The following is a 12,830-nucleotide window of genomic DNA, read 5'->3' as shown; positions in this document are numbered from 1 at the left end:
AACCGTGAGGACATTATAATCAATTGACTAAAAAATAAAGGTCATGAATAATGACGATAACAACAACAACAACAGTCATAACTGGTCATACTGTTAATACATGATATGCATGTTAGATACATGTTAGATTACTCGCTTTTCTATACAGTGACATGCAATTCAACTTGAGCTTAAAATCAGGTCGTTAAACCTTATCAACAGAATATGTTTCTGATTCTGCTTTCATCACCTGATATTGGAAACAAACAAAAACATGTATGAATATGTACGTTATTTTACAAAACGTAAAGATAACTGAGACATAAGATATGTTCATAGTCATTTTTTATTTGAATATGCAAAAATAAGGGATCATGTGACAAACTGTGTATTAGTATGTGAACACGTTCGTATGTGTAATCATAAAAAAGTTGGACAGCTTGTAACAATACATGGCAGAGCATACGGGGGGGGGGGTGATAGGGATTTTACGCGTCGCTTTGTTTATCACACGAATGAAAATCCATTGTATTGGTTCCTCCAGTGCCCCCTCCCCCCCCCCCCCCCCCCCCCCGAGCCGAATACACTCTTTGGTTCAGAAAACCTTTTTTGGTCATTATACCAAGCCAATGATATCATCGTCATTATACTTTGCCTTGGGTTGAAGTGCCACAGCGATTATCGTCATGAATTATGCCTGCTGCGTTGCATAGAAATGAAGGGGATGAGGAAAAAAAGCGAAAATTCACAAGGCCTCTCCTATAATTTGTATAATCATGTAGGAGAAAATCGTGTAAATGCATTTAATTATATATGTATATATATATATATATATGTATACATATACCTTGGTATATATACATAAATACACACACACACACCCACACACCCCCACACACACATGCACACACACACATGCATATATATATATATATATATATATATATATATATAACAAGATATGTAAACCAATGAAAAGAGCCTCTACAGACGTAAATCATGACCTTTTCTGTACCGTCGCTACTCGAACTTATCTGTGCTTGGATGTGTCACCATCATCAAGAGTCGCTGATTGTATGCAATTTGAAGAAGCAACAGAGGAAAGAGCGGAAACCATTGTGCATTATTATCTTTTCATACAACTTCCCCCGCCGCGAAGAATGTCAGCAATTACAATGCTTACCAAACTCACTTTCAAGTATTTTCCTCGCATCATCATCTCTTCACTCTGAAGTTTGGTCTTGGTTGTTGTTTTTTTCCTCCGATTATGTCATTTTACTTTTTGGTGTGTTTAAATTCAGCTGATTAATAATGACTGAAGCAAGGCTGCACTCGACTGTCTGCAATTTGTAAGGAAAGAATCTATCCCTGTGAAGACGGCAATCACTGTCAACATTGAACAATATTCTAATGCCATCAGAACGATGACATGAACAAAATATAATGACGAAACCAAATCATCTATCCACGTTTTTCAGTGTATCTCTATCGCTCTCGTTAAACTCTGCTGCCTCATTACGGCATGTTTTTTTTATTTATTCATTTTCTTCTGTACAGGAAAATCTAATTATGTCTTTGTTATAAGTGTGGCATTGAAGCAAGATCAGAATATCAATCTCGTATTCCCGAAGAAAGATTTCTGGTCGCACATTAATTGCTACTTTCGAGGCTCTGAAGCTTATTCATCCGCGCGTCGCCCGTTTCGCGCACGTTGGATAAGTGACGGACGGCGAATCACAGACGGACGAGTTCAGCGTCCGTGGCACTTCGGGTGACAAGCACGTCAGGCGAGCAGTCGGCGTAAAATCTCACGCGCGGCACACTTTCTCGTAATTGCTGCTGCACATTGGGGGAATAAGACCAACAAACTCTCGTACCGCCCAGACCGACGCCATCTCTTCTGTCGCATGGCACGTAGTACGTCCACCCTCCCTCCCCCTCGTTTCAAACTTCGAGGTGAAATAACAAACCATTAGTAATCTGCTTGATAGCAGCGCGTTGAAATGACATGAAGTGCGGAAAAAAGCCCCTTTGTATTTAGACGCAGGGTATTTCGCATTTGCCCATTGGATTCATTGGCAGGACGCTTTTAAGGATGATGTCAGCTCAGTTTGAATCTTGCATTTAACGATGTTGTTCAGGAGGTTGTTTGCGTACTACCTCCACTACGTGGTGCAATCTACGGAAGAAGGTGAAAAATGGGAGATTTAAACAAATACAACAACAATAATAGCAAAAACCGGCTGGAGAAACGAAAAGGAAAATTTCCAGGAGATGAGAGATACAGCCAATAGAGTTGTATGACTTAATTGAGAGGCCTGTAATACGGACATGCGATTTAGAAGATGGACTATCAAGTACTCCAGAGGACTGGATACATGTTTGGGCTTCTTCACATCTTCACTTGATGTGGACATGGAACGTGCAAACAGGGCTTCACAACGTGCAAGCAGAATTTTCCACGTGCCTCTGCATATTAAGCCTACTGCGCTCTATTCCAAGTTTCCGCTCACCAATTCGCTAGGAGCGTGGAAAGGCAAACGACAAGTTTTGACAGTTTTGGTCGCGTGTGACTGGGATTACAGTGTGGGGATCTTAACAATAGTGCTTTACGTTGCTCCTGTTCTAGTGTCATATTTTGAGGATGGGTTGTTCGAAAGCATGTCGCTGACGTCTACCGTGACCCCACTGACTGACACACACCCAACACTTCCGTCTACGAAGCCAGTCAAAAAGTCTTCGCATTCGGACCCATCGCTGCTACCGCCAATGTACCTTAACACCACCACGCCCTTCCCAACCACACCCAGCCACACCCATCTGCCCTCCCCAAATGGATCCCATCCCCTGCCGCCTCACCCTACGCCGCTGGCTCTCCAGCAAACGAACGGCACGGAATTCTACCTCCACAACGAAACGTCGACCGTGTCGGGATTTGCAAATTCCACGCAGGATGGAAATCCGGCTATTATTACGTCACTGGTGACGTCATTGGTTACCAATGAGACGCGAACGGGTAACTTGAGTGATGTAGGAACGCCAGAACAGGCAGTGGATGACACGAATACAGGTAAATCCTTCTTGAATCAATGACACACGCTTCGGAAAACAAGGCTCTTTTCGCTAACCACCATTTCGTTTTCCGTGAATAATGCATGCAATGGTTGTGTGTTTGGCAATTATCATGATTATAAGTACTTTAGTTGCACATAAAATAAAGGCTGCGAATGCAAGCACGACAACTGCTTTACCAGCAGTTCGCACAAAGACAATGCAGATAGCTCCTTCGCTAGACGTTTCAGACGTCTCGTCTAATGAAAACGACAGTAATCAAATCAATCCTGAGGTTACTGTAAATAGAATTAGCGGCGGTTGTTATGTACGTTTCACCCTGACATCCCATACAGTGTCGCTTTTATTTAGCGCGAGATAGAGTCAATACATGAGGGAAAAATATTCAGTCAATTTGACCAATATTTTCATTTCCTACGGTGAAAAAAAGACAATCAAATAAACGTACAGATACAAGCTGCAAAGGAATGATAAAGGCAGTTGTTGCAGACACTCTCCTGGATTTTTGCATGCAACGTTTCTGTCTAAAAATTACAATCACCTGGTACAGGATAGGCCTACCTTGTCAGCTCACTAGTCTTGTTGTTTTAACTTTAACAAACCGACTTTTGTTTTGTGTGTCTAGTAGTTAACCTTGTGTATGAACTTGCCACTTGTGTCTTTAACGCGTAGAGAAATGAAGATAAGTTCATTAGCTACCTTTCACTTCATATGGATTAAATCGACACAATATTCTATATTCATTTCGTTTAGACGTCCTTAGATAAAACATGATGTAGGGTTTATACGCTGCTGAAGTACGTAATGTACACAGTTGAACTTGTTTTACTAGTGAGGTTGTGATGCGTAAATGATATAAAGCCTTTTATACTATACATATTTACTGTTGGCAAAATGCTCCTATTTTTATCTCTCTCTCTTTCTCTCTCTCTCTCTCTTTCTCTCTCGCCCGTTTCCATCACGGCGACAATCTTGCCTATCTTATTTAAACATATCATATAGACCTACTAACATATCCTCTGCATTCATTCATGTTCTTAGAAGCCAGATTGGGTAATTGCAAACGAAAATGAATACACCAGTGTCCCACAGCAATGTGAAATCAGAGGTATCTCTCGAACGTTGAAATAATGATTCCCTCCCTGCGGAAGACATTCTTCAGATCACGCAATAATACACATGAATGTTGGCCTGCTGTCGAGGTACTTAAAACATTGCCGTTAACAAGTTCTTTTTCATATTTTTCTGCTCAATTTCATTTCATTCACATGAAAAGAGAGATAGATAGATAGAGAGAGAGAGAGAGAGAGAGAGAGGAGAGGAGGGAGATTAAAGGAAGTGCGCTCACTCTTTGTACTTCCTTTCATGTACGAATATGAATAGACGTGACATTTAAAATGTCACTCGGGGGATTTTGGTGGTTTTTTTCTTTGCTTTCTTTCTTTAGCTTTCGCTCATTGGGGTGCGGCTTTTTGCGAGCATATTCAGCAGGAACAGAGACTGTACGAGACAAGTAAAGAGAGAGATGGATAATGCATAAAAATACACAACTTGAGACTAAAGGTGCCTGGTAGGGACACACACACGCACACACTCTCTTCCTTACTCACTCACTCACTTGCAAGTATCCTTGACGTCTCTCTAGGTTTAAAGAAAAAGGTCATGCATTGCATAAATAATTATTGATATGCCTATGTTTATTATATATTATTACAATATCATTTATATTTACACTATGTTTGTATATTTGTATGTTTGTTTGTTTACTTATTCTCCAATCTCACATTAAAAAAAAACCCCTAAGGAATACATAGATTACACATGAATTAAAGAAAGATTACAAAATGTGTATACACACCGTACATCAATATTGTACATGTGTATGTATAGTACGGCATCAAATCACACGTTGATTTTGATATGAAAAGTAATGTTTTATCAATGTTGCATATCTAAATGCAGGGGTAACCACGCGTGCGTGTGTATAACGATTGATATACAGATTAAAGTGTTGTCTTTAAAGCGGAAATCCATCCCAAAAATAAGCAAACTTCAAAAGTAAGAGAAAAAATATTCCCTACAGAACGATACAAAAATGACAAAAATCAGACAAGAAATAAGGAATATATTACGTTTTGAAATTTCACATTTTTTTCCCGACAACATTTCTTGACCATTCCTTGTGTCATACCCCCACCGGAGACATTTTTTTTTTTTTTTTTTTGATGCATGATGTATATGAAATTCTGAAAAAAGAAGCCGTATAGAGTTACCAGACATCTCTATAATATATCAACATACGTATATATTATTGTCATGTATACGTACATCGTGTAAGCCTACAAACATATTGTGTATCATTATATAAATCATTCCTGTATACATCAAATTTCAATCATTTCAGATCGAGAAGATATTTTCTCCCATATTCGTGTAACAGCTCAGTAGTGACACTTTTTCTCATGAGAATGCAATCAAGCTTTTCAGGCCTTTTGAGAGAAACAGTCTCTGACACACATCATCTTTATCAAAACACTGACAAGTAAACTATGTACGCCTTTCCTATCCAGAGAAAGTTAACACTCTATATCAACTGTTGATTGGATGCTATATAGGAAGCTGATAGGATTTCTGGCATTTTAAAAAAACCATCAGAAATTTGAGGCAAAAATCCTCCTTTCGCCGGGACTGACTGTGGCATTGCAGATACTTGATGTGTGAGGGAAGCCGTCGCTGTACATGCCAAGGAGCGGGTTATTTTCCGTCGACGCGCGCTTTGTGATGCGCTAAGAATAGAACGTGTGTCAATACACTCTCTTGAACCAAATCAATGTAAAGCGTCTAAATCTGTCGTCTGCAGCCATTCCCTTGAGCGATGTATGTATCATAAACAGCTGCGGATGTACGGGGCGCTTGATGGATGAAGACATTGTAATTATGTATCATGCCAAGACTTAAACTGCATGTACGGCTGCGATGCAATTGTTCCCCTATCTGATTTGACCTCGGGTTATTGAATGCCCATTAATTTGGATAGCAGTGCCCATAGCAGACGATCGATTGCAGTGATATGTGACACAAAAGTCGATTGCAATTCATGTCATTTTACCTCAAAACAGCCTGCGTTTGAAACATGAGATTTGATGGTTGTCAGAGCACATAAAATTGTCTGTCCAAACTTTTTTTTTCTATGTTGGTCTTTTTTTTTTTCGTTTTTTATAAGAATGAGACCATGCGATTCCAGAGGAAAATAAAAACATGAAGAATGTTGTGATTATTTCCCGGCGTTTTCACTTCAAAAACAAGTCTGATCTTGTTTGAGAAAAACGTCAGTGGACAGAGAAGGAGGCGTTTCAAAGGAAAAGGAAATATTCAAATTAGAAGACAGAAAGGGGGAAAACAGAGAGAGAGAGAGAGAGAGAGAGAGAGATACATACTGTACATACTTACAAAAAGGAAATGCCTTGTAAGTTTGTCAGTCGTCTGCGATGCATAGATCTTTACGGTATGTCAATTACTTTGTATACGACCTTCTTTAAAGGCATAACTTACCACTTGCAGATGAAACAAAAAATACCCAGCATTAGTGCTGAAAGTAGATCTAAAATGTGAGTTAGTGATAGAAACACCCGATGTAAAAATTTGAATCAGTATAATCGATGTTTAGTATTGTTAAATTAAATAATAAAAAATGTTAACAATAGTTATAATAAAGATGTTTCCAGAAAAACCGGCTACAGTTATGGTTTAATGAGCAAAATAGTGATATCTCTTTACATTTTAGGCTCCATTGCAAAAAAATGTATATGGTAGGATGTTTTGTGATACAACTGACCTAAAGATATGCATCAATAGTGATATCTTGAACATTTTTAAATCACTGCTCTCAAAGGTAAACAGGACTTTTAAAGGTATTCATTTCCTCCGTTGTGTTATACTTACGGAATTATCTTTTTTTTAAAATTTTAAGATGGATCTTGTCATATCATGATAACATATTCTTGATGACTCTATTCAAACATCAGTGATGACTCTCATGTGCCCAAACATCCCCCACAACATAAGCCATTTTGACATGTTTTAAGGAGGCTGGCAAATTCAAATAGAGTACCGAAGTCACATGCTATTGCAATACCTTGGGTTGGAACCAGGTATATACGCGCGAAGAAACGCGCGGGTCAGGTGATGTTGTTTAGAACCAGTTTCCATGGAGATTAATGGCTGTGACATCACACTTTGGTACACTATTGAATTCAAGAAGGCTCTCCTTTAAGATCCACTTCGGTTATGGGTTCACTCCAGAAAATAACTTCATGAAAGTTGTTTCTATTTTTCTGTCTGAAAATACAATGAAACTGTCCTAGATTCCTGGATTCTCATCAGTATTACTACTCAAACCTAATTCCCAATGGGAAAAATTCTGATCAACATTATACCCAATACAACTCTTCATTCTGATTTGATGTTTAATTTATGACAGACACAAAATCGAACTAATTCGCAATTCTAAAAATCAACGTTCAAATCAACATTGCCATTAATAATGATCACTTATCGCATTTAAAAACTACAACAACTCTATCAATCTGTGTTGTAATTTGTAGGAAATAGTGATTAACGACAATCTGAAGTTTTGTTATTGTCAATATATCATAGCATAGACTGGCGAATACCTGACACTGTAGTCTTCCAATGAATCCAATATTAGTCGCATAGTTTATAGACATCACTGCAATTCATTAAAAAAAAAAAAAACAATTTCCTATAGGCCAGGGCACGGCACCCGCGCGGAATAAGATTTGAAATCGCCTAACAACCACGGACCTAGAGTAATTAAATGCCCGCCAGAAACTCTCATCTACGTTTTCACGGCGGCCATAAAATGGGTATCACCCTTAATAACTGAGAGTTATGAGGCGGGCTTATAAATTCATAGAGGGCTATAAGAATAGATAGTAATGAGTATGACCTTAAGACGGGTATGAGGGCGTTAAGTGTGGAAAATTCCATTCTTGACTCAGAATTTGACTACCGCTCAAAATAAGGACCCCGCATCTTAGTATGCTCAGATTGCAACCTGCTTGAGATTTTCAACTACATGAAACGACGGCCTTTGATACTGAAATAATTATGTACATACACCTTCAGACACCACACACACACACACACACACACACACACATGCACACACACTCACACACTCTTAAGTATATTTTAAGTAGGTTTCATTTACTATATCAAATTATGCAGAATTTTTCATTGGGAGATATGAAAATAAATTGAAATGAAATAAAATGAAATGAAATATATGACATTTTTTCTTCTTCCTTTTATTTATTTATTTATTTTTTTTTTTACAGGGACGATGCCATTCCAGAGGTCAAAATCGTCTGAAATAAGAATGCCATATTTTGCCGATTTTTTCACTTTAATAAAACACGTCTAATCTTGTACTGGATAAGAAACTGTTAGTGGACACGGAGGCAGGCTATCCATTGTAAGGAAAAAGAAGAAGACAAATCCCAAAATAAAACACCGACAAAAAAAAAATATATGCATTTTCCCCTTTTCTGTCTATCTATCTGTCTATCTATAGTTGTAAATACGTATACTGGTATCCATAATATAATTATGTATGACAGTTTTCCTCTCTACTCACAGAACTCCGCCTGAGGCTCAATATTGTTTTGTCATCTGATGTAATAAACCGCACATAGCTGTAGAATTATTTTTTTTTTCAAATTTCATACTCCCGTCACCACGCAAGACTTACAAAATTTCTCACATTGATTTTCTGATATTGCATCTTCACCAGGACTTCGCCAATAAACAGCTTTCGGGTAAGCTAAATTAAGCGCTGCTATTGTTGAAACCAAGTGAAGACACATTAAACGTTGTGAGTTCCTTACTGTATACCATAGTTGCCCCTGATAACCAAGAAATCTTGCTCGAGGTTGCTCGATGTAACAGCAAGTCATGCATGCAATGTGGATGCCAAGTATTGAATTAAACTGGAACAGATTAAATTGCGTTGATCGTTATTGGGTGAGCTCCGGAGAAAGTTACTCACAAATTTTAATACATGTACATTAATGAACCGGATTGTTGAAAAGATATGAAACAAAACAAAGCAAAAACAAAAGCAAAAGCAAAACAGAACCAAACAAACAAACACACACACACACACACACACACTGACATTTGACATTTGAAAAGAATGATGATGTAAATTGCGTTGATCGTTATTGGGTGAGCTCCGGAGAAAGTTACTCACAAATTTTAATACATGTACATTAATGAACCGGATTGTTGAAAAGATATGAAACAAAACAAAGCAAAAACAAAAGCAAAAGCAAAACAGAACCAAACAAACAAACACACACACACACACACACACTGACATTTGACATTTGAAAAGAATGATGATGTCAAAGCTACCCAACGTTTTCTCCTTCCTTTCTCATATCTCATATATACACTCAGCAAAAAAAGAAAGAAAGTAAACACTTTTTCGATGTCATATTTTCCATAAATGATTTTTATGAAAATCAATGTATTCTAAACCATATTGACGAGAATTTAATTGGCTATTAAGCTTATAGGTTGATCAAAAAGAAAAATTAACGCATGAGTGAACACATTTGTTTTTGTCCCCCAAGGCACAAAATTAAAAATTGCAAAAATTGACATGTTCTCTTTCATTTGCAAGTGCCCTTCACGATAACATTTACAACAAAAGACCAATTTAACACAATGAGAGACATGAATGAAATAGGAAAAATAAGTTTTTGTTCTCTTTATCTCTTTATAACTTCTAAGAAAAACAAAGTGGGAAACTAAGGGGGAAAGATTAGAATTTTCTTTTAAATGACATAGAGAACAATAAGCATAAAGCTGATTAAATGAGCAGAATTTCTTTATCTATTTCTTTTAATCTAGTGATTAAAGAATCCATGTGACAATTTTAAGAAACAAACATTATTTACGATTTTCTAATTTGAAGAAAAAGCTCAAATTTGTACCATTTTTGTTAATTGTTGCTTCTTCTCTTATTTCATTTGAATTTTGTTTTGACATAAGATGCTTTATTTTCCTCCATTATTTTTAGCCTTCATTGATCTTTTGGCTTGTAAAGATATCATAGAGATCAAAGGTTTAATTTTTCAATTTAATTCATGTTTCTTTTTTTGTAAAATTTGTTGTTTGTTCTTATTGTCCAATGGAAGAGCACATACACATGAATGACAACTTGTTCAGTTTTGCAATAATTTTTACTTTTGTGTCCTGGGAGAGACAAACAGTGGTGTTCACTCAGGCGTAAAGTTTCCCGTTATGTTGACCTACCAGGTTGATAGCCAATTAAATTACCGAGTACCTTCAATATGGTGTATAATACATTAGCTTTCAGTCAAAATTGATGAGAAATCTAAACTTGAAAAAGCGTTTACTTTTTTTTTGCTGAGTGTATATGTATTTGTATATGTATATATATATATAAAATTATATATATATATATATATTTATTATTATTATTTTTACATATCAGAAAAACAAAACCAGGTGCTGTTACAAAGTCGAGCTCACTTATCGGGACCGATAGGATAACCTCCTATGGCCATTTACATGTGGTTTCTTTGACCTTGTGTACGTATTTTTTGAGGGTCCCATACCCTACAAGCTTTGCTTTTTAAGTGGGACCCTCCATTTCCATTCTAATCTTTGTATTAGGTATATACCTTAGAAACGAAATTCTGTTGTTACTCGTGACCACTTGTACGTTTTCTTTGAAATTGTTATAAATTTGTTCTGTAAATGTATTGTATATATTTTTTCTGTTTATTCAATGGAAATGGAAATAAAATTGAATTGAATTGAATTGAATGTGGCGCTATACACCTACACTAGGCTACAGAAACCACTCTGTTTTCACAAAGTTGCAACAGATGGAAATGATTCAAAAGGTGCATTTCATAAATTAACCTCATAATGTATGCAAAGGAAGGCTTACCACAATAATACCTGTGTAATGGAAGATGACTTTTTTTTTGCAGCTCCCTGACATTGCAGTCTAATGATTATTTTGCTACAATATAATCATAGCTGCTGTCTGAACTGGGCTGTTTGATTCCATTGGCTTTTGTGTGTTTGCCTCTTAATGGGTAAATCAATAAGTCGGAGGCTCATAATGAATCAATGATTCTCAAGCTTATCGCGTCAACTGCTTGATACCTGATGAACATTCATACAGAATGTTATTTCTTGTCTGGTGACTGTGTACGTGTATCTGCACCGATACATCACATCACCGATATATCCACCGTATTCTCGCAATCAAGAGGGGTTGGGTTTCAGCCCATTATTCGTCCATGCTGACTCAAGGAAAATATTGAAGATATTCTATATTTCTGTGGTTGATAACACCGCAACTTCTTTTAGACCAGCATTCATAGAAAACGATTTTAAAATCAATTCTTCCTTTGCCTGATGCACTTAAAGAATTACGTCTTACGAGGAATATCTCTAAAAGCGCTATGTCTACTACTAGCAACCCCTACAAATATTGACAGAAGACCCACTTTAAGGCAGTGGAAAATTGGTGACTAAAATCCCACACCAGGATAAGTATGCGTGTCATGTTCGTAAATGATCGTATTGTTATCGTCTTGACAACTGGGACAGTTAGAACCAATTATCCACGTGCCTGACATTGGAAACAACACACCCGTCCATTCGCAATTAAGTGAGGTAAATGGTCACCATTCATAACAGTAATCAGCATTCAGGAATGATTGGACCCAAGTCATTCCAGAGAGAGAGAGAGAGAGAGAGAGAGAGAGCGAGAGAGAAAAGAGTGGGGCTGTTAAGCGGCATGGACATTAGCACAGCGCAGCACCAACCACTATTCCCTTCTCGAGCGTGTTTCTGCGATTCCTCACATGGATCAACAGGGGCGTATGGAATTGGCGCCACACACTGCGCGCCGCACTTTTAATGACGTGGCGCCAAATTGGCGCCAGAGCTTCCTCACGTCCAACTTACCTATATACCAAATGCGCACGGGATTCGTTACCAACCTGTTGCTGCTGCGCCACTGGGAGAAAGACCATGAATATAATGAAATGGATAATAAGAAAAGCGTCGAGATTGGTGTCATTCCATTGTTTTGCTCTACTTACAACGTATGTGGGATATGCCTTTGCCTTCATATAGGGAATCGATTGTGGAAAAAAAAAGTAAATGCGATCGCGCTTGTTCCACTTAAAGCAGGGACGACGGAGAGTGCCCATATTTCCTAACGGAACGTAAAGAGAGAGAGAGAGAGAGAGAGAGAGAGAGAGGGGGGGGGGGGGGAGAGACAAGGATTAGCTTAATGTATAGTTACTGCGTGTTCAGTCCCAAGGGCAAAGTTCTGCGTCATGTCGATTAGCAGCTAAACCAATGGAAGGATCTTCATAATCTGATGGCCTTTAGATTCATGCTTTTTATTCCGCCGCCATTGGTGGTCCCCGGTCGAGAAGATGAATAATGGTGGAAAGATTCAGGAAAAGAGGGCTTAAAGACAAAGAGAGAGAGAGAGAGAGAGAGAGAGAAAGAGAGAGAGAGAGGGGGGGAGAGAAGGTGTGAGAAAAATACCAAGTTACTTTAATACAGTGACTTAAGTGACTTGCATGCAGCTGTTAATAGGCCTATTTGTTTCATTTCCATCTACGAAGATGGCTGGATAGCAGCTACAATAGCTGGTCTTCCATCACGTCCATGGGGTCTAGTTGGATGTTAGG

The 12,830-nt window shown here is 37.9% G+C and overlaps 1 protein-coding gene across 1 annotated transcript in view; it reads left to right on the top strand.

The window, feature by feature from the left end:
- Window positions 1-2,640: 2,640 nt before the first annotated feature.
- The window catches only part of LOC139727033 (uncharacterized), a 45,454-nt gene continuing 35,264 nt past the window's right edge, over window positions 2,641-12,830 (top strand). Inside the window, exon 1 of the mRNA XM_071638013.1 lies at window positions 2,641-3,049. Coding sequence (XP_071494114.1) covers window positions 2,641-3,049 — 409 coding nt within the window. The remainder of the gene's footprint in view (window positions 3,050-12,830) is intronic.

This window comes from Diadema antillarum, unplaced genomic scaffold (assembly GCF_040938485.1).
Source record: "Diadema antillarum isolate AM-2024a unplaced genomic scaffold, OU_Dant_1.0 seq00000112_RagTag, whole genome shotgun sequence".
In the NCBI taxonomy this organism is placed as follows: Eukaryota; Metazoa; Echinodermata; class Echinoidea; order Diadematoida; family Diadematidae; genus Diadema; species Diadema antillarum.
Note: the sequence above shows the minus strand (reverse complement) of the source record. Positions and strands in the feature narration are given on the sequence as shown.